A 21,805-nucleotide genomic window follows, 5' to 3' on the forward strand; every position below is an offset into this window, starting at 1 on the left:
TGCTGGGTCAGCATCCCCAGCCACCTGGCTTTGCTGGTGTGGCCTCGCAGCCTCGCCAAATGTGAGCAGCTTACAGAGCAACCTGTTGCACGTGCTTAAGCTGCCGAGGTGACACAGGGCATGGTGGCTTACGCCTGTAATCCCAGCATTTTGGGAGGATCGATTGAGGACAGCAGTTTGAGACCGCCCTAGGCAAGAGACCCTGCCTCTACAAAAAATAGAAAAATTAGCTGAGTATGGTAGCAAACGTCTGTGGTCCCAGCTACTGGGAGGCTGAGGCGGGAGGATGGCTTGACTCTAGAAGTTGAAGACTGCAGTGAACCTGTGATCATAACACTGTACTCCAGCCTGGGCCACAGAGCAAGACCCTGTCTCACAAAAATAAGTCCAGGGGTGGGGTGTGGTGAGAGAACCATCAGCTTCCTTCTTACCTTCTCCAGCCTCAGTTTCCCCACCTATAAAATAGGAATAATGATTCCTATCAGGATTAAATGGAAAAATAAGTGGGGAGAGGCTGGAAACTAGTGAAGCTGGTGCCTGGGAGGGCCTTCCTGGGGGCTACCCCACCCCAGCACGAGAGGATTCATCTCTTGCCAAATATAGAAAGGAAACTCAGTGACCAACCCCTCAGCCAAAATATTTAACAAAGTTCTCTTTTTTTTTTTTTTTTTTTGAGACAGAGTCTCACTCTGTCACCCAGGCTGGAGTGCAGCAGCGCAATCTCGGCTCACTGCAACCTCCGTCTCCCAGGTTCAAGTGATTCTCCCGTCTCAGCCTCCCGAGTAGCTGGGACTACAAGCGTGCACCACCACAGCCAATTTTTGTATTTTTAGTAGAGACAGGGTTTCACCATGTTGGCCAGGCTGGTCTCAAACTCCTGACTTCAAATGACCTGCCCGCCTTGGCCTCCCAAAATGCTGGGATTGCAAGCATGAGCCACCGTGCCCAGCCCAAAGTTCTTTTTCTTTTGTCTTGGCCATGACACTGCTTGGCTTGCTGTCCAGTGTTCCTTCTGCTTCACTGCCCTTGGTCCCTGCACTGCCTCTTCCTTGATTCCCTCCACCGGAGACCTCCAGTCTGTGGCCAGCACTGAGCACAGCCCTGCTGAATGCCCAGGGGATCCTCAGGGCTGAGCAGCCAGCTGTGGCAGAGCTAGATGGAGCTCTAGGCCCAAGTCTGAGCAAATCTCAGAGGCTCATATGGGAGTGGGGGCACCGAGCCAGCCTGGGCTGTGAGGCCTCTGTTCCTACCAGTCTCAGCCCCAGCCTGTCTCTGATCAGTCCCAACCCCATCTTCTATCCCAATCTTGCCGCGTCTCACCCCTTCCCTCTGCCTCTGCCTCCCTGTGCTTGTGGTCTCCTCCCTGACCTTACCCTGATCCTAGTCCAGCCCTTCCTCATCTGAGGGCTGAGCAAGTGGGCACAGTCTTCTTCCCCTACAGCCTAGTGGAGGGGCAAAGTGTCCCATCCTAGGCATAGCTGTTGCTGTGGTTTGAATGTATGTGTTCATATGTAGGAACTCAAGACTTAGCATAGTTGTATTAACAGATGAGGCTTTTAGGAGGTGATTAAGTCATGAGGGCTCTGCCCTCCTGAATGGGATTAGTAGTCTTACGAAAGGGCTTAAAGCAACTAGCTAGGTCCTTTTTGCCCTTCCATCTCTCCTGCCATGTGAGGACACCTAGACAGCACCATCTGTGAGAAACAGGCCTGTACCAGACCCTGAACCCGCTGGTGACTAGATCTTGGACTTCCCATCCTCCAGAGCTGTGAGCAATAGATTTCTTTTCCTTTCATTTCCTTTTCTTTCTTTTATTTTTATTTTTATTTTTATTTGAGACAAAGTCTTGCTTCTTCGCCCAGGCTGGAGTACAGTGGTGCAATCTCAATCTCAGCTCGCTGTAACCTCGGCCTCTGGGTACAAGCATTCTTCTACCTCAGACTCCCCAATAGCTGGGATTACAGGGATGTACCACCACACCTGGCTAATTTTTTTTTTTCTTTTTCTGACACAGAGTCTCTCTCTGTCACCCAGACTGGAGTGCAGTGGTGCAATCTCAGCTTACTGCAACCTCTGCCTCCCGGGTTCAAGCAAATCTCTGCCTCAGCCTCCCAAGTAGCTGGGATTACAGGTGCCTGCCACCACACCAGGCTGGTGTTTTTGTATTTTTAGTAGAGACAGGGTTTCGCCATCTTGGCCAGGCTGGTCTTGAACTCCTGACCTCGTGATCCACCCGCCTCGGCCTCCCAAAGTGCTGGGAATACAGGTGTGAGCCACGTGCCGGGCCATGCTTGGCTCATTGTTGTATTTTTTAGTAGAGACAGGGCTTCATCATTTCAGCCAAGCTGGTCTCGAACTCCTGACCTCAAGTGATCCGCCCACCTTGGCCTCCCAAAGTGTTGGGATTACAGGTATGAGGCATCGTGCCCAGCCCTTTTCTTTTCTTTTCTTTCTTTTCTTTCTTTTTGGGGTTAAAACTGGAAAACCTGCTGGACAAATTCTAAAAGAGCTATAACACTTCTGTTATTTTATAAATTACCCAGCCTGTGGTATTTGTTATGGCAACGGAAACTCACTAAGGCAGCCGTACTCTTCCCTGGCCAGGTGGCCAGGACCCAGGGGTCTCACACACAGGAGAGAAGGGAGCCTCCATCCAGGCAGAACCTGGATCCTGCCAGCCTACAAGCCCCATTCTGGGCCATAACTTCTGTGACCTACACTTGGTGTCTGAACCAGTGGCCAGTCTCATGGACATGTGCCCCTCTGCAGCTGTGTGACCTTAGTGTCCCTGGGTTTCCTTCAGCCTCTGTGGACACACTTCCCTATGTCCCTTGCCCTTGCCTCTTCTGCAGCCTGCCTCTTAGGAATTAGGTTCCAAGCCGGGCATCGTGGCTCATGCCTATAATCCCAGCACTTTGGGAGGCTAAGGCGGGCGAATCACCTGAGGTCAGGAGTTCAAGATCAGCCTGGCCAACATGGTGAAACCCATCTCTACTAAAAATACAAAAATTAGCTGGGCATGGTGGCGCGAGCCTGTAATCCCAGCTACTTGGGAGGCTGAGGCAGGAGAATCGCTTGAACCCAGGAGGCAGGTGTTGCAGTGAGCCGAGATCGTGCCACTGCACTCCAGCCTGGGTGACAGAGCGAGACTTTATCTCAAAAAAGGAAAAAAAAGGCCGGGCGCGGTGGCTCAAGCCTGTAATCCCAGCACTTTGGGAGGCCGAGACAGGCGGATCACGAGGTCAGGAGATCGAGACCATCCTGGCTAACACAGTGAAACCCCTTCTCTACTAAAAAAAATACAAAAAACTAGCCGGGCGAGGTGGTGGGCGCCTGTAGTCCCAGCTACTCGGGAGGCTGAGGCAGGAGAATGGCCTAAACCTGGGAGGCGGAGACTGCAGTGAGCCGAGATTGTGCCACCGCACTCCAGCCTGGGCGACAGAGCGAGACTCCATCTCAAAAAAAAAAAAAAAGAATTAGGTTTTTCAGGGCCAGATGTAGTGGCTCATGCCTGTAATCCTAGCACTTTGGGAGACTGAGGTGGGAGAATTGCTTGAGCCCAGGAGGTCAAGGCTGCAGTGAGCTAAGATCATGCCACTGCACTCCAGTCTGGGCAACAGAGTGAGACTCAGTCTCTAAAAAAAAAGAAAGAAAAAGCCAGGCACGGTGGCTTACACCTGTAATCCCAGCACTTTCGGAGCCCGAGGAGGGCGAATCACCTGAGGTCGAGAGTTCGAGACCAGCCTGACCAACATGGAGAAACTCCGTCTCTACTAAAAATACAAAATTAGCCAGGTGTGGTGGTGCATGCCTGTAATCCCAGCTGTAATCCCATGCCTGTTATTGGGAGGCTGAGACAGGTCACTTGAACCCGGGAGGCGGAGGTTGTGGTGAGCCAAGATCGCACCATTACGCTCCAGCCTGGACAACAAAAGCAAAACTCCGTCTCAAAAAAAAAAAAAAAGAAAAGAATTAGATTAAGTCCTGTCCCCTCTGAGCATGGTACACATACCTTTGTCACCTCTTTCCTCCCCTGTTTTCTGTCACACATGTGTCATGAAGGTTCGAGCCCGTGGCTTTAGGTCAGCCCTATCCAGACTTCAGGCCTGGGTTTACACCTGCCTCTGGGATAGCTAGCTGGCATGCCCCCCAGGGACCCCCACCGCAGAGACACAGCCACCCAACATGCCATCTTTCTCACCTGCCCTGCCTCAACAGCCAGTGGGGAACCCAGGAGTCCTGCCAGCCTCTGCCCATTCCACAACTCCGCAGCCCCGCTCTGCCACTTCTGCTGACCCACCAGTTACCCACCTCTCACACCCAGGGAGTCTCTCCCTGAGTGTCCTACCGCCCCTCATCACATCCAGAACCTACTGAAGGGATGAATTGCAAAATTACTATGCTGAGTGAAAGAAGCCAGGCAATAAAGAGCATTTACTATATGGTCCCATATAGAGAGGTGATGCAGACTCATCTACAGTGACAGGAAACGGGTCACGGGCTGCAAAGAGCAGTGGAGAACTGGAGGGAAGGATTACCAAGGGCGGGAGGACTCCGGGCGGTGAGGGATATGCTCACCATCTGGATTGTGGTGGTGGTTTTGTGTGCATTTATGTATGTCACCACTTATCAAATTGCTCAAAAACCACAATGGGCCGGGTGCGGTGGCTCATGCCTGTAATCCCAGCACTTTGAGAGGCTGAGGAAGGCGGATTACCTGAGATCAGGAGTTCAAGACCCGCCTGGCCAACATGGTGAAACCCCTTCTCTACTAAAAATACAAAAATTAGCCGGGCGTGGTGGCAGGTGCCTGTTGTCTTAGCTACTTGGGAGGCTGAGGCACGAGAATCGCTTGAACCCAGGAGGCAGAGGTTGCAGGGAGCCGAGATCTTGCCACTGCACTCCAGCCTGGTGACAGAGTGAGATTCCATCCCCCCCACCTCCCCGCAAAAAAAAACACACAGTGAAAGGAGTATGTCAGAAGGTCTCGGGATCTCCTAGTGACCAAAGCTGAAACAATTTGAGCAACAAAATAAGGTGGGATTGGATAATCCAAGGTATAAAATAAACATCCACAAGTCGGCCAGAAGACAAAACTATAAAACATTTCTTTTCTTTTTGTTTTTTGAGACAGGGTCTCGTTCTGTCACCCAGACTGCAGTGCAGTGGCCCAATCATGGCTCAATGCGGCCTCACCCTCTCGGGCTTAAGCAATCCTCCCACCTCAGCCTCCCAAGTAGTTGAGACTACAGATGCCCGCCACCACACCTGGCTAATTTTTTATTTTTTGTGTGTGGAAATACAGTCTCACTGTATTACCCAGGCTGGTCTTGAACTCCTGAGCTCAAGCAGTCCTCCTGCCTTGGCCTCCCAAAGTGCTGGGATTACATGTGGGAGCCACCACCCCTGGCCAAAGTTAAAGATCTTAATTGGAGTCTACTTGCTACTCTAAAATCAGATGATATCTCATTCTGTAAAATAGAATGAGTGTTCCCATGAGCTGGGCAGAAATTTTATAGACAGAAGAGGGCTGAAAAAGAAGGGTCAGAGAACAAAGAGCAGATTGATCATTTCAAAGTTACTTTCCTTGTAAAGGTTAAATAAAGCAGAAAGGACTTCCTTATCATGTTGGCTAAAACTGGCTTGTGCAGGGATCTGGCTTTTATCTGATCTGTCGCTCTCCTTTTTTCTGGGAGGGAGGGTCAGATAAACAACTTAGTTTTGGCTGGTGACCTGGAGCTGCAGCATCAGTGACTCCATTTTGGATTGGTCCAAACCAATGGGCTCCTGTACATTTTATCGAACAAGTCCATACTTATATAGCTAAGTGATTGAATAAGTAAGTGGGGGACAAAAGACAAATCTGTGCAGAGGCATTCCAAATAATCTCGGGACCAAGTGGCTCAGGCCACTGCACTCTAACCTGGGCAACAGAGCAAGACTCTGTCTCAGAAAAAAAAAAAAAGACAAAAAAATTAGCTAGGTGTGGTGGTGCACGCCTGTAGTCCCAGCTACTCTGGAGGCTGAGGCAGGAGAATCACTTGAACCCGGGAGGTGGAGGTTGCAGTGAGCCGAGATCGCAACACTGCACACTAGCCTGGGAGACAGAGCAAGACTACATCTCAAATAAATAAATAGACTGGGCACTGTGGCTCACGCCTATAATCCCAACACTTTGGTAGGCTGAGGCAGGTGGATCATGAGATCAAGATCGAGATCATCCTGGCCAATATGATGAAACCCCATCTCTACTAAAAATACAAAAATTGGCCTGGCACGGTGACTCACACCTGTAATCCCAGCACTTTGGGAAGTCAAGGTGGGCAGATCACCTGAGGTCAGAAGTTCCAAACCAGCCTGGCCAACGTGGTGAAGCCCTATCTCTACTAAAAATACAAAAATTAGCCAGGCGTGGTGGCACGCGCCTGTAATCCTGGCTACTCAGGAGGCTGAGGCAGGAGAATTACTTGAACCCGGGAGTCGGAGGTTGCAGTGAGCCGAGATCACGCCACTGCTGTCCAGCCTGGGCAACAGGGCAAGACTCTGTCTCAAAAAAAATTTTAAAAAGAATAAGTAAATAAAAAAACCAGGCCGGGCGCGGTGGCTCAAGCCTGTAATCCCAGCACTTTGGGAGGCCGAGGCGGGCGGATCACGAGGTCAGGAGATCGAGACCATCCTGGCTAACACGGTGAAACCCCGTCTCTACTAAAAAAATACAAAAAAAAACTAGCCGGGCGAGGTGGCGGGCGCCTGTAGTCCCAGCTACTCGGGAGGCTGAGGCAGGAGAATGGCGTAAACCCGGGAGGCGGAGCTTGCAGTGAGCTGAGATCTGGCCACTGCACTCCAGCCTGGGTGGCAGAGCGAGACTCCGTCTCAAAAAAAAAAAAAAAAAAAAAAAAAAATCAAAGAAGAATTTCAAATAATTTCTGTAGATACTCAGCCCCCCAAGGAGGTGGAGCAAAACTCCCTACTTCTTAGGTGTGGGCTGTGTACAGGGACGTCCTTCAAAGAGTAGAGTATGGTAAGGGGGAGAAGAGTGACTGTCTGGTGGAGAAACCTGACCAATGCCCCTCAGTCAGGTGATCAAGGCCAACATCCATGGTGATGTCATGTTGATGTCAGTACCCTTGAATAGGATGTGATGCAAACATGGCATTTTTTTAAAATTTTTTATTTTTCGAGACAGAGTCTTGCTCTGTTGCCCTCCCAGGCTGGAGTGCAGTGGCGTGATCTTGGCTCACCGCAACCTCTGCCTCCTGGGTTCAAGCAATTCTCTTCCCTCGGCCTCCTGAGTAGCTGGGATTACAGGCGCATGCCACCATGCCTGGCTAATTTTTGTATTTTTAGTAGAGATGAGGTTGCATCATGTTGGCCAGGCTGGTCTCGAACTCCTGACCTCAGGTGATTCACCCACCTCTACCTCCCAAAGTGCTGGGATTACAGGCGTGAGCCACTGCACCCAGCCTGGCAATTTATTTTTTTATTTATATTGCCCAGGCTGGAGTACAGTGGCGAGATCATGGCTCACTGCAGCCTGTACCTCTGGGGTTCAAGTGATTCTCCTGCCTCAGCCTCCCGAGTAGCTGGGACTACAGGTGCATACCACTACGTCCGGCTAATTTTTTTTTTTTTTTTTTTTTTTTTTTGTAGAGATGGGGTTTTGCCATGTTTCTCAGGCTGGTCTCAAACTCCTGGCTTCAAGCAATACTTGCCTTGGCCTCCCAAAGTGCTGGGATTACAGATGTGAGTCACGGCACTCAGCCTAGTGTTATCTTTTTTTCTTTTTTTTTGAGACGGAGTCTCGCTCTGTCGCCCAGGCTGGAGTGCAGTGGCCGGATCTCAGCTCACTGCAAGCTCCGCCTCCCGGGTTTACGCCATTCTCCTGCCTCAGCCTCCCGAGTAGCTGGGACTACAGGCGCCGCCATCTCGCCCGGCTAATTTTTTGTATTTTTTAAGTGGAGACGGGGTTTCACTGTGTTAGCCAGGATGGTCTCGACCTCCTGACCTTGTGATCCGCCCGCCTCGGCCTCCCAAAGTGCTGGGATTACAGGCTTGAGCCACCGCGCCCAGCCGCCTAGTGTTATCTTTATGGGAAGATTTGTTAACATGTGATTCAATTTCTGTTAACGGTCAGAGGATAACTCAGATTGTTTTTTCTTCTTGAATCTCTTGTAATTTATAATTTTCTGGGAATTTTCCCATTTCCTTACTTATAGCATTCTCTCGTTATCTTTTTAATATCTCTAGAACTCTATAGTTCTGTTCATTTTTTATTTCTATGGTTGTTTATTTGTGCCTTATATCTTTTTGTCATGAGAAATTTTTCCAAATTTCTATTCAATTAGTCTTTTCGAAGAGTCAAGTTTTGTCTTTGATATTCCCATAAAATAGGAAAATCTTTCTCTCTTCTTGATTTCTTCTCCTGATTGTTTTCTTTCTTTCCTTCTTTTTTTTTTTTTTTTTTTTTTCTTTTTTTTTTGAGACTGAGTCTCGCTTGGTGGCCCAGGCTGGAGTGCAGTGGCGCTATCTCAGCTCACTGCAAGCTCTGCCTCCCGGGTTCACGCCGTTGTCCTGCCTCAGCCTCCCAAGTAGCTGGGATTACAGGCACCTGCCATCACGCCCGGCTAATTTTTTGTATTTTTAGTAGAGACGGGGTTTCACTGCGTTAGCCAGGATGGTCTCGATCTCCTGACCTCATGATCCGCCTGCCTCAGCCTCCCAAAGTGCTGGGATTACAGGCGTGAGCCACCGCGCCCGGCCTCTTCCCTTCTTTTAAAACATATTTTATTTTATTATTATTTGAGACAGGGTCTTGCTGTGTCACCCAGGCTGCAGTGCAGTGGCACGATCTTGGCTCACAGCAACCTCCGCTTCCTGGGTTCAAGCGATTCTCTTGCCTCAGCCTCCTGAGTAGCTAGGATTACAGGTGCGCACCACGACGCCTGGCCAATTGTATTTTTAGTAGAGATGGGGTTTCACCATGTTGGCCCCGCTGGTCTTGGAACCCCTGACCTAGGTGATCCACCTGCCTTGGCCTCCCAAAGTGTTGGGATTACAGGTGTGAGCCACCGTGCCTGGCCTGAGTCTGTTTCTTATTGGATCCTGTTGTCTGGTAGAAGGAGGTCTTCAAAGTTTCCAGACTCCTGTTCAGCCAGGATTGCTTTCAAATGGATCTTCCCCAAGGTTCGCTCAGGCCACAGGAAGACCAGACACCCCTGCCGGCCCTTGGGGAGTGGTAGACCTTGGGCAGCCTCCTCTCCACTGACCAGCAAGAGCAGATCCAGCCTATCCCTTGCCTTTAGACTTTTCTTGGTGGTAGTCGGACCCCAGTCCACAAGCTCCAAGGCTGGCAGTCAGCTCCTCTTCTGTGATTCTCTGAAATGGCCCTCCTTGGGCAGGAGGCAGAGAATCGGTTCCTTCCTAGTGCCTGCTCCTAGTGAGGATAATTAATTAGAAGGAGAGAGACTCTGGTCAGGAAGGAACCACCTTTGAGGCCTTTGCATAGGAGGCAAGGCCCTCTGGGTGGCTTGTAACACTCATAGCACATTTAGTAGGGGGGACACACTGGTGTGCACTTTGGTGCCTGTACGTACCCTGAGCTGCACAGGAAGGGGATGAGGCAGGGTGGGGGGAGGCAGGAAGAGGAGGAGACAGTCTGGGTGCGGTGGATCATGCCTATAGTCCCAGCACTTTGGGAGGTGGAGGCAAGAGGATCACTTGAGGTCAGGAAGTGGAGACCAGCCTGGCCAAAGTGGTACAACACCCGTCTCTTCCAAAAACACAAAAATTAGCCGGGTGTGGTGGAACACCCCTGTAATCCCAGCTACTCAGGAAGGCTGAGGCACGAGAATTGCTTGAACCTGGGCGGAAGTTGCAGTGAGCTGAGATCACGCCATTGCACTCCAGCCTGGGTGACACAGATAGACTCAGTCTCAAAAAAAAAAAAAAAAAAAAAAAAAAAAAAAGGGAAGAGAGACACTGGGAGAAGGGCCAGGCTCCCACCCCCAGCCCCAGCACCTGTCTGGGACACAGCTGAGCCCTGAAGCTCCTCAGCCCTGGGCTGGGGGCTCACAGCCCAGCTGCAGCTCCCTACACAGGCAAGGCTGCCCACGACCTGGGTCCCCTCCTGAGAGGGGTCCAAGTCCCTTTGTGAAGTGGTCTGGAGTGCAGGTGGCCCAGGACAAGAGGAACCCGGGGTGTGGGGAGAAGGGGTCTGTGGGGTCAAGGGGACTATGCTGGCTGGAAAATGGCCCCCCAAAATATATCCATGTAAATGAATAATGTAAATATAACTTTATGTAGAAAAAAAAATTTCAGAGGCTGGGTGTGGTAGCTCATACCTGTAATCCCAGCACTTTGGGAGGCTGAGGTGGGCGGATCACTTAAGGCCAGGAGTTCGAGACCAGCCTGGCCAACACGGTGAAAGTGCATCTCTACTAAAAATACAAAAAAAATTTTTTTTTGAGACGGAGTCTCGCACTCTTGTCCAGGCTGGAGTGCAGTGGCACGATCTCGGCTCACTGCAAGCTCTGCCCCCCGGGTTCACGCCATTCTCCTGCCTCAGCCTCCCGAGTAGTTGGGACTACAGGCGCCCACCACACACCCGGCTAATTTTTTTTTTTTTTTTTTTTTTGTATTTTTAGTACAGATGGGGTTTCACCATGTTAGCTAGGATGGTCTCGATCTCCTGACCTCGTGATCCGCCCGCCTCGGCCTCCCAAAGTGCTGGGATTACAGGCTTGAGCTACCACGCCCGGCCAAAAAAAATACAAAAATTAGCCAAGCATGGTGGCACACACCTGTAGCCCCAGCTGCTTGGGAGGCTGAGGTGGGAAAATCGCTTGAACCAGGAAGCAGAGGTTGCAGTGAGGCGAGATTGCGCTATTGCAGCCTGGCTGACAGTGAGACAACGTCTCAAAAAAAAAAAAAAAGTATTTGCAAATGTGATTAAGGATCTTATTCTTTATTTTTATCTTTTAATTTTCATAATGGTTAATATCCTAATACCTGTTCTTTTCTTGGTGCACGTTTGTTACAGTACCTACTGCCTGATTTTTAAGGTGAATGAAATATGTAATTACTCAAAGGCAAATGACACTTAAGCTCTTTTTAATTGGTGGTGGTGGTGTGGCCCAGATGTTTTTCCTTTCCTGAAGAGCAACAGTGTTCTTATTCCTTTTCTTTTTATTTTTTTCTTTTTTGAAACAGGGTCTGGCTGTGTCACTCAGGCTGGAGTGCAGTGGTGTGATAACAGCTCACTGCAAGTTCGTGGTAATTTGCTGTAGTAATTTGACGATTTGGGAACTTCTCGGCTTCTCTAGATTGCAGAAGATGCTAACAATAGGAAATTCACTGTTAAGAAAGCGAACTCTTGAGAAAAAGCCAAGGGTGTGGCCTGTGGATGTGGGGAAGAGGTGGCCAAGCCGGGGGCCCCAGAGGTATGGGAAGGAAGGGACCTGAATCAAGGGAACCCAGCAGTGTGGGAGGAGGTAGCTGAGGACAGGGGACCCAAGCGTGTCAGGAGGAGGTGGGACCCAGCGGTGTGGGGAGGTGGCCCAGGACAGGGGGACCTCAGATTGTAGGCAGAACCTGGAGAACCACGAGACACTTCAGTTGGGGCAGACCCAGGCTGAGCTCCCAGGGAGGGGCACTGGGACTCCAGTGAGCTGGGAGAGGCCAGTGCCCACCCAAGGCCTGAGAGAGTCTGGGTCCAGGGAGGGGCGCCCAGACCTGTGCCCTGCAGCCTTGGGCCTGCCCGTCATGGCAACGCAGAGGGCTCCCCTCCTGACAGGTGATTCTGAGAGTCACGGGAGTGGGCAGGAAGTGGTCCTCCCTCCGGCCCAAGGTCTGGGCCACCAAGCTTTGTACCCAGAGACTCACATATCCCCCCCGACCTCTGACCTGGGCCCTCTGAGAATCGGGCTGAGAAGGACAGTGGCCAGGTGAAGGCCAAGGTCTCTGGGTGTTCTCAGGCGTCTCCTGCCACTCTGCCGCTGGCACTGCCCTCCCTGCCCTCACCCCACTCTGCACTGGTCCAAGTTGGCCCCTCCTTTTGAAGGTGAACACGTTCTCCCTTTGGAGCCAGACCTGGTCCTCACTGCCTGTCACAGCCTTGTTCATGTCCCCCTCCCCCAGAGGGGGAGGCCCAGCCACAGAACCCACCCCCTCAGCTGAAAAAAACACGTGCTGCCAAGGAGAAGTTGGGGCCCGGTCTGCGATCTCCCTCCACCACTGGGATGAGGGGAGGGCATGAGAGGCTGCAGCCTGCTCCATCCTCAGCCCCCGCAGGGCACCAGAGGGGCCCCAGGCAGGAGGCTGTGTGTTGTTCTGGAACCAGGGATGTGTTCAAGGACATTTGGTCTCACTTGACCCTTCCGGAACCTACTACCCTGCCCCCTAGGCTGGGCACACTCCTGGCCTGTCCTGGGCTCTCGGGAGAACCAGCTTTCAGGAGAGCCAGACTGGTCCTCTCACCCAGCCACCTCTGATGGTGCCAGTGGAGGCCTAGCCAAGGACCTGGAGAGCAGGAGCGCGGGAGCATGTGGGGTAGCGCAGGGGTGGCCGCAGTGGAGACGCCCCTTTCCTGGGGTGCTGGGGGCTGCAGTCCAGGCAGGAGGGGTGCAGAGCTGAGAGGAGCATTGGTCTTGAGCAGCACCAGGGCCATATGGGACAGAGGCCTATGACAGAAGGACTGCGGCCCAGCTCCATGGGAGCCTGGCATCCACCACTGCCTGCCGCTGCCTGTGTCCATCCTAGACCCTGCTCAGAGCCTTGACGTCCACTTCGCTGCCACCTATGATCACTGTGGGCCCTCTCGCCTGCATGGGAGTCCAGGCTGCGGAGTAAAAGGCAGAGCACCCATCTAAGCGGCATGCCTGGGCCAGGCACCTAGGGATGGAACCAGCAAGGGCCCTGGGCCCAGACCTCAAGCAGCAGGGCCTGCTTCCCCCTGTCTGGCGGACCCCAGGGGTTCACCATAGGGAGGAATCCAGTGGGTGTACTTGGGGGAGGGTTGGGAGGGGTTTTCCACAGGCAGGCAGGATCCCTGTCAGACAGAAGGGGCAGGAGGGCCTCAAGGCCCCTTGGCAAGCCTTGGCATGAAAGAAGATGGGGGTTGGAAAACTGTTTCTGGAAACAAGAGATACAGCCCAAGGCCCTGGCAGGGCAAACGCCTCACACTAAACAGCTCCTCCCGTTCCTGGGTGTTTGAGAGTCGGGTGCCCAGCCTGGACCTGCCGTGACCTAGGAGGGCCGATCTGCAGACACCAAGACTTTCTGCATCTGTGACTGGGCCTCCTGGGGGCATCTTGACTGTAGACTCCTTCCAGGTGTGGTCCCTGGCTCCTAGAAGCCTACCCAGTCACCTTCCGCCCAGCCTTCAAACACGTCAGAGGGTTAACCATTCATGGCCACGCTGATCACTGCCCACAAGATCCGGAAACAAGAACGGGGGCAGACTGGATTCCTGAGATGCAAGGACCGCCAGGAAGCGTCTTGCTGCCTTCATGCGTGGATAAGACCCGGGCCTCTCCATGGGAGGACAGGCTGCTGCAGTCTCCGGAGAGCACCCGCTCTTGGGCATGGAGAGTGGGGAGAGCTGCCTGCTAGAGACGGCAGAGGGGGTCGGGAGCAGCCGGAGTGCTTCCGGCCTCTGGCCACAGAAAACCCAGGCAGGGACCTGTTTTTAAGCTCCTGCTGTTGCTAAGCCGACCTGCACAGCAGGACTTGGGAGCCCAGCCCAGCTCCTCTCAGGAGGGGCTTGGCCCCAAAGCTTCTGCGTGGCTCGTTGAGGGCTCACTAGAGACACCTGCAGCTCCTTGAGAGAAAGCAGGACCAGTCCAGCGGCCACGGTGGAAACCACAGGAGGGGCCGAGGGAGGCGGGTGGGTGTCTGGCATGCCATGCACAGTACCACCTGTGTCATGGAGACTGTCCCAGGAGCCCCGGGGCCCAGGGACTCCCCCAAGCACTGAGCAGTGTGAACCTTTGCATACCCTCCTTGGCCAGGGCCCAATGAATGGGGCCCATTGGGAAGGGGGTGGGTGAGGAATGGGGCCCCAGTGTCCTGTAGACCCTGGAGCCCTTGGAGTCAGTTAAGTCTGAATGGGAGGTCTACACCATGGTCCTTACCCAACCTTCCTAGTTCTGAGTCCTGAAGCTTGTATGGTGCGTATGTGTAGAGCTGACCTCCTCCCTGCAGCCCTGCTGGACTCTGAAGAGAGCCAAGGCTGGTGGGTAGGAGACAGGCCTGGAGCTGGTGCAGAGAGAGGAATGAGCCCTGCATGGGTTTGATCAGAAACTCGGCCTCGTGTAGGGACACTCTGGGGCCCGGTGTTGTCCGTGCATGACCTCACAGAAGCGCAGAGCCGCTCTCTCTATGGAGGGGCGCCTGATGGGAGTGGGAGCTAGGCAGAGATCTGCATGCATGCGGAGGAGTTAGGCTTCAAGCCGGGCTGGGGGACCCCCAAGCGGGGCCATCTCCCCTTCTGCACCTGGCTCTGGTGTCTTCCCGCTGCGGACCCAGTACCCTGCTCACCCACCACGTTCATACCCTGGAGTCCTGGGTCCTCAGAGATCCGTGACACTGCCCCATCCCCAACTTCAAATTCTCTGGGGCTCCACCCACTGGTCTCCCCTACATGAAGCAGTCACCGTAGACTAGAGGGTGCTTTTTAGAGTCAGGTCACTCTATTGTCCAGGCTGGAGTGCAGTGGCACAATCATAGCTCACTGCAGCCTGGGCCTCCAGGGCCCAAGTGATCCTCCCACCTCAGCCTCCCTGAGGATACGTGGTTTGTTTGTTTGTTTGTTTGTTTGAGACAGAGTCTCACTCTGTCGCCCAGGCTGCAGTGCAGTGGTGCGATCTTGGCTCACTACAGCCTCCGCCTCCCGGGTTCAACCCATTCTCCTGCCTCAGCCTCCCGAGTAGTCGAGATCATAGGCATGCATCACCCCACCTGGCTAATTTTTGTATTTTTAGTAGAGACGGGGTTTTGCCATGTTGGCCAGGCTGGTCCCTGAGGATACTTTTTTTTTTCCCCGAGATGGAGTTTCCCTCTGTCACCCAGGTTGGAGTGCAATGGTGCAATCTCAGCTCACTGCAACCTCCACTTCCCAGGTTCAAGCAATTCTCCTGCCTCAGCCTCCCAAGTAGCTGGAATTACAGGCATGTGCCACCATACCCAAATAATTTTTGTATTTTTAGTAGAGACGGAGTTTCACCATGTTGGTCAGGCTGGTCTTGAACATCTGACCTCAGGTAATCCACCCGCCTCAATCTCCCAAAGTGCTGGGATTACAAGTGTGAGCCACTGTGCCCAGCTGAGGATACTTTTTTTTTTTTTTTTTTTTCAGACAGAATCTCTTCTGTCCCAGGCTAGAGTGCAAAGGCATGATCTCAGCTCACTGCAACCTCCGCCTCCTGGGTTCAAGCAATTCTTCTGCCTCAGCCTCCCGAGTAGCTGGGATTACAGGTGCCCGCCACCACGACCAGCTAATTTTTGTATTTTTAGTAGAGATGGGGTTTCACTATGTTGGCCAGACTGGTCTCGAACTCTTGACGTCGTGATCCACCTGCCTCGGCCTCCCAAAGTGCTGGGATTACAGGCGTGAGCCACCGCACCCGGCCTGGCTGAGGATACTTTTTAAGGTCAAAGACAGTAGCAGAGGTGGAGTTCCTGGGAACAGGGTCATGAGTGGAAGAGCGGGTTCGGAGGGAGGGAGTAGCCACTGGCTTCCTCGAGAGAGGGAAAGCTTTGGTGCAACATCGTTCCCCTGCAGTTTTGCTCATCTTTGCTTCCTTCCCTTTCATCACCCAACCGGGCAGGTAGGACAGGGCCTGAGGGGGCAGGGATCCAGTGGGGGCCTCTCTAGACTAACCCCAGCTCAGGACTCCCAGGGCCCCTTCCCTGAGGCCCCACTGCCCCCGAGCCCAGGTTGGGGATCCCAAGCAGCATGTAGGCAGAGCCAGTGAGGTCCCCGTTAGTCCTATTGAAAACTCTAAAAGCAGCGAACCCTCAGTCCAGCCTCAGGTCAAGCATCCAGGATGGCCTCAGCCCTCGTGGCTGAGATGGGTGAGCCATCTCTGCGGACACTGTGCAGGGCCTACGATTCATCACTGCCTCCCAAGGATGCCAGCCAGGCCCCCATTGAGATAACTGCTTCCCTACTGGACAAGGCTGGGACCAGCCATCTCGGCTCCAGAACCCCTGGCCTGGGCTGCTGGGTTCAATGGACAAAGACTGTGATTAGAGTCAGAGGGGTGGTCTCAGTGACCTCAAGGATAAGGCCAGATCCTTGCACTCTCAATGACCCAAAGCAACAGGTATCCAGAGCAGCAGTGTGGTGCCTTCACGTCCCCACCCATCAGCCCAACTCACCCAGGACAGGGACTGTAGCCTCAGCACTCAACCCGTGTGCCCTGTGTGGGGTCTCTTCCCACTGCATTCACAGGAGAGGCAGGGTCCCTCTGGGGTCTGCTGGGGTCCCCCCCTGCAAATGGGGCAAGGAGCTGTCTCAAGGCCTCTGGAGCACACGCAGGTCCTGGCATGGGGCTCCTGGGAGGGCCATGATTCTGGGCTCCATGAGTTCAGAGCAGACACCTTGTTTTTCCTTGTCCACTGTCAGCCACCCCACCCTCCTCTGGCCCTTAAAAGAACCAGGAAACAGCACATGATCTGTTGGAAAGAGGCATTCATTCTTTCCTTTCTGTGGCCATGGGGAGGGGACCACAGGGCACATACCCCACCCTGGGCTCCAGCTGAGCAGGGGTGTCAGAGATGACAGTTCTTCCAGCTCACAGGCCACCGGCCCACACACAGGGCAATCAGAAGAACGGAAGGGCACAAGGAGTGCACAGAGGGAGTCGTTGTCCCTGCCAGAGGCGCCGCACTCCGGGCATGTCCCTCACTCTCCCCATTCTTTTGTCTTGCCCAATCCTGACCAGGGACAGAAATCTTGCCAAGTGTTTCCGCAGGAGTTGCTGGCAATTGCCTCATCTTCCTGGTCTTGGCAAAGGATGAATCAGCCCACGCTAGAGCCCATAAATAGGGCCACCCAGGTGAGCCTCTCACTCGCCTCCACTCCTGCCAGGCCCAGTAGCCACCACAGCGCCTGCTTCCTCAGCCCTGAAATCATGTCCCTAGGTCTCCTATGGCTGGGCCTAGCCCTGTTGGGGGCTCTGCATGCCCAGGCCCAGGACTCCAGGTCAGACCTGATCCCGGCCCCACCTCTGAGCAAGGTCCCTCTGCAGCAGAACTTCCAAGACAACCAGGTAAGGGGCCAAGAGGGGCACCTGCAGGCGGGGCCCAGGGAAGGGTGGGAGCAGAGGGGAGGAGAGGTGAAGAGACTCAGGAGGAGCGTTGGGCAGGACTCCAGGTTTCCAGGACGCCAGGAGTCCAGGGTCCAGGTTTCAGCTCACTCGTGCCACCAGGGTCCCTGATGGAAACCGTGCCCCTTCCCCCCATCCCAGCCTGAACAGACTCCCCCAGGTCCACGCCCCCTCTCCCATAACCCCCATTGTCCAAGGAAGGTGGGAACACTTTTAGTCCCCCCCGCACAGATGAGGAAACTGAGGTTCAGGAAGGCCCACCAGCCATGTGCCTCCTCCTGCGAGGAGGTCACCCTCCTCCCTGCCAGACTCAGAACCGCCTCTTCCCCCAGGCCTCCCTTCTAGGCTGACGGCCTCCTGCTCCTGCCACTTCACCAGTGCAGGCCCAGCCTGGGCCCTGCTGCCCAGCTAGAGGGGCTCGTGGTTCCAGGCTGGGCTGCTCAGAGGTGCCACAGGGACAGAGCTGGAGGGGTGGCTCCTAGGGCCATTCCTGGGCTGTGCCTATCATCAGTCCCCTGCAGTTCCAGGGGAAGTGGTATGTGGTAGGCCTGTCAGGGAATGCAGTTCGCAGAGAAGACAAAGCCGCGCTAAAGATGTATGCCGCCATCTATGAACTGAAAGAAGACAAGAGCTACAACGTCACCTCCATCCTGTTCAGGTGAGGGCTGACATCTCCTGGGGGTATGAGAGGCAGACTGATATCACAGGCAAGGGATGGCCAAAGCTGAGGGATCCGGTCGTTCACCTCACTGTTCTGCCCGGAATTCATCTGTGTTCCTCCTTCCTGTATTCCTTAGAGCAACGTTTGTAGCGCATTTCCGTGCAGACACACAGACAGTGGTAGGGATGGACACGCACAGTCGTTAGAAATCAAGACGGAGAGAGGAGGGGTGCCCGGGAGCGGGAGGAGGGGACACCGGCTCCAGACTGGAACCCCACCCAGGCCTTCATGGAGGGCTTCCAGGAAGGTGGTCTTAAAAGAGCCAACCTGCTTCAAAAGGAAGTGAGGGGTGTTCCCGGCAGGGGCCGGAGTCAGAGAGAGCCCCCCTTCAGGAAGGAGCAAGCCATCGCAGGGTTGCCTTGAGCAGAGCTGCTGAGCAGCCTGGAGGGGCAGGCAGCCACACTAGCACATAGCACAGTCCTCAGACCCTGCCCCAGCGGATCTGCTGCAGAGTGGCTTAGAGTTGGCTGCAGGGTGGGGAGACTTGGTGGGGTGCAGCTTGGGGGGTCGGGAGACCAGCGAAAGTGAAGCAGGGCCGTCATAGATGGGAGAGAACAGGTGCAGGGTGAAGGGGCGGGGAGCCAGGGATCAGCTGTTCCCAGTGGGTTTCTTTTTTTTTTTGAGACGGAGTTTCACTCTTGTTGCCCAGGCTGGAGTGCAAGGGCACGGTCTCGGCTCACCGCAACCTCCAACTCAAGTGATTCTCCTGCCTCAGCCTCCCTAGTAGCTGGGATTATAGGCATGTGCCACTATGCCCGGCTAATTTTGTATTTTTAGTAGAGACAGGGTTTCTCCACGTTGGCCAGGCTGGTCTTGAACTCCCGACCTCAGGTGATCCGCCTGCCTCGGCCTCCCAAAGTGCTGGGATGACAGGCATAAACCACCACACCCGGCCTCCCCAGTGGGTTTCTGACTGGCAGCTGAGTGGATTGGGATTAGGGCATTTGTGGAGCAAGGAGCAGAATACAGACAGGTTGGGGAGCTCAGCCCTGGGGTGTCAGGGGATGGGAAGTGGGAGGACTTAGGGATGAGGTCAGGTTTGACCCGAGAGGTAGAGGAACTGTTGGCACGGAGCAGACTGGAAGTACCAAGGTGGATCCCCAGGAGAAGGTATAGGAAAAGAAGCAGCAAGTTGAGCCCAGGGGAGAAATGCAGGGTTGCTGTGTGGGGGGGGTTTAAACCACCCAGGGAGGCAGCCAAAGGAAAGAAGGACATGGGGTGCTGGAGGGTCTGAGCAGGGTCCAGGGACCCCAGGCAGCAGACCAGGACGGATAGCCTGGGATCAGCTCAGAGGGAAGGCCCAGGCCCATCTCAGCTGGGTGGGGTATGGCTGCTCCAGGTAGTTGGGGATGAGCCATCACGGGTTGGGCCGGACTGAGAGCATCAGAACCCTGCTGCTGCCCTGGCCCCACCTTGTCCGGCACAGGAGGCCCAAGCCTGGGTTGTCTCCCCTCTCACCTACCCATCTCTCCCTCCCAAGGAAAGAGAAGTGTGACTACTGGATCAGAACTTTTGTTCCAGGTTCCCAGCCTGGCGAGTTCACACTGGGCAACATTCAGGGTGAGTCCTGAGTGAGGTGGGGCACTGAGCTGGGGCTCCGGGAGGCTGGGCAGGGGCACAGACCTTCCTGCCCCTCCACAGAGATGTGTTGATGGGGAGAAGCCCGTGCTGATGGGCTGGGAAGGGAGGGGACACCTCCCTCCTCCCATCCAGGGCAAGGCTGACCCCTCACCGTCCATGCCTGCAGGTTACCCTGGAATAACGAGTTACGTCGTTCGAGTGGTGAGCACCAACTACAAACAGTATGCAATGGTGTTCTTCAAGAAAGTTTCTCAAAACAAGGAGTACTTCAAGATCACCCTCTATGGTGGGTCCTCTCCCATCCCCTCGGGGACTGGCTCCTGATCACACTTAGCGGGAGGGGAGGCTGGTCCCCACCTGCAGGAAGAGGTCATTCCATAGACCCTCCATGAGGAAGGGATCTGAGGCCTCATCCACTCATTCAACGATATTTATGTGGTGTCTACCGGCCACTCACTGGCCATCTTGGTCGCAGGGAGAACCAAGGAGCTGACTTCGGAACTAAAGGAGAACTTCATCCGCTTCTCCAAATCTCTGGGCCTCCCTGAAAACCACATTGTCTTCTCTGTCCCAATTGGTAATGGCCAGTCTGGATGAGGGGATGGGGACATGGGAACTGTTCAGGCGGGATGCTTCCCTACCAGGGAGGAGGGAGAGCAGAGACTCAGTCGTCAGCTTTAGTCACTGGAAGAGTGGACGGTCCAGGAGCTCCTTGGAAGCCACTCTGGGTCCAGGAAGACTGTGCCCCATCCCAGGGTCTATGGGACTCCCAGGGACCCGGGCCCCAAGTGCTCTTTCCTGGCAGTTTAGCCAGGGTCTGCCCAGATGAGGATTTCAGGCCCAGGCCAGAGTATCCATTTCTCAGTCTCACTGGCCTGACACCTCCGGCCACCCTCCCAGGCCCCCTTGTTCTGGGCCATCTCCCCCCACCCTCCCAGGCCTCGTGACCCTGGGTTTTGCTGTCCTGGCTGTCCTCCCTCCCCTGGGGACTTGCTCACCACTGACTTGGGAGCTGTCCTTGACTCCAGGGAGCCTGGCTTGGGCAGGAGGCTCCAGTCAGGCCATTCAGAGAGCCACTGGCCTCCCCCAGGCTGAGAGGCTGCCTGGACTAGTAAACAGGCAGGAGACCTGGGTGCCCGAGCAGCCTGGGAGCTGGGCCTCACTCAGGGTTCTCCCTCCCCAGGCCTTTCTCCCGTATCCCCTGCCCCGCCATCTGCCCCTCTGTTGCCCCATCCCTGAAAGGAACCCCCACATCTTCTGCAGCTGGGCCAGGTGGGGCAGGGGCTGCCCAGGGACAGTGCAGAGGACCTGGCAGTCAGAGATCACACACACACACACACACACACACACACACACACACACACACACACACCTGCCTATTCTGACAGACTTTCTCCCCAACAGACCAGTGTATCGATGGCTGAGTGCACAGTGAGTGTGTCCGGGCGGCTGGGAGAGGGCTTGTGGGAGGCCAGGGTGCAGTGGGCTGGGGGTCTTGGGCCTGCCTTTGCTCTTCCCCCTGCCCCCCAGCACAGCTGCTCTTTATTCTGCTGTCCCCATCTCGGGTGCCTCCCATCTCCCCGCCCATCACCCTCATATCCACCTCTGTCCAGGGTGCCACCAGCTGCCACACCAGCCCGGACACCATTGAGGGAGCTGAGAGACCCTCCCCACAGTGCCACCCACCCAGCTGCTCCCCAGGCCACCCCGCTGATGGAGCCCCACCTTGTCTGCTAAATAAACATATGCCCCCAGGCCTCTGAGTCCACACTCTTTGACCCCTGGGCCTTTGAGGAAGGGGAGGGGCAGGGGGCTCCCACTGGCATCACTCCCAGGGTCTGCACCCCCAGGATGGAGCCCAGTGAACCCAGCCTGGGTGTTAGGGCTGCAGAGTGAAGACACAAGCCCCCCTCCCCCCGTCATCACCAGCAGCTTTGTGGCTGACTGCCCTGAGTCCTTCCCACGTGGTGTAACACCGCACTCCCTCCTGTTGTGACATGGAGCCCAGCCCCAGAGCAGCGGCAGTTCTCACATTCCCCTGCCTAGGAGGGTTCCCAGTCCATCGCAGACACGCTGGGCCACACCCCATCAGAGTGTGGCAGGGGCATGCGCAGCTGGAGGCCGTTCCAGCCAGAGAGGGTCGGCTCAGTGGGGGTGGTCCCTGCCCCTCTGCCGC

General features: G+C 54.7%; 1 protein-coding gene and 1 pseudogene across 1 annotated transcript; one reads left to right on the top strand and one right to left on the bottom strand.

Annotated features, from left to right (window-relative positions):
* Positions 1 to 2,466: 2,466 nt before the first annotated feature.
* LOC115894072 lies at positions 2,467 to 2,520 on the bottom strand (annotated as a pseudogene).
* A 14,530-nt stretch (positions 2,521 to 17,050) lies between these two features.
* On the top strand, positions 17,051 to 21,387 carry LCN2 (lipocalin 2). Its single transcript, XM_010367808.2, has 7 exons — positions 17,051 to 17,270; positions 17,849 to 17,985; positions 19,529 to 19,608; positions 19,796 to 19,915; positions 20,105 to 20,206; positions 21,034 to 21,060; positions 21,243 to 21,387. Exons 1-6 carry the CDS (start codon positions 17,133 to 17,135, stop codon positions 21,051 to 21,053), a joined length of 597 nt encoding a protein of 198 aa, XP_010366110.1. The 5' UTR covers positions 17,051 to 17,132; the 3' UTR covers positions 21,054 to 21,060; positions 21,243 to 21,387.
* The last annotated feature ends 418 nt before the right edge of the window (positions 21,388 to 21,805 follow it).

This window comes from Rhinopithecus roxellana, chromosome 16 (assembly GCF_007565055.1).
Source record: "Rhinopithecus roxellana isolate Shanxi Qingling chromosome 16, ASM756505v1, whole genome shotgun sequence".
In the NCBI taxonomy this organism is placed as follows: domain Eukaryota; kingdom Metazoa; phylum Chordata; class Mammalia; order Primates; family Cercopithecidae; genus Rhinopithecus; species Rhinopithecus roxellana.

What these genes read in the sequence shown, in the direction of transcription:
- LCN2 (XM_010367808.2), top strand. Translation starts at nt 17,133, where the DNA reads ATGTCCCTAGGTCTCCTATGGCTGGGCCTAGCCCTGTTGGGGGCTCTG. An exon ending in AGAACTTCCAAGACAACCAG is followed by an intron (nt 17,271 to 17,848) that starts GTAAGGGGCCAA and finishes AGTCCCCTGCAG; the next exon opens with TTCCAGGGGAAGTGGTATGT. An exon ending in GTCACCTCCATCCTGTTCAG is followed by an intron (nt 17,986 to 19,528) that starts GTGAGGGCTGAC and finishes CTCCCTCCCAAG; the next exon opens with GAAAGAGAAGTGTGACTACT.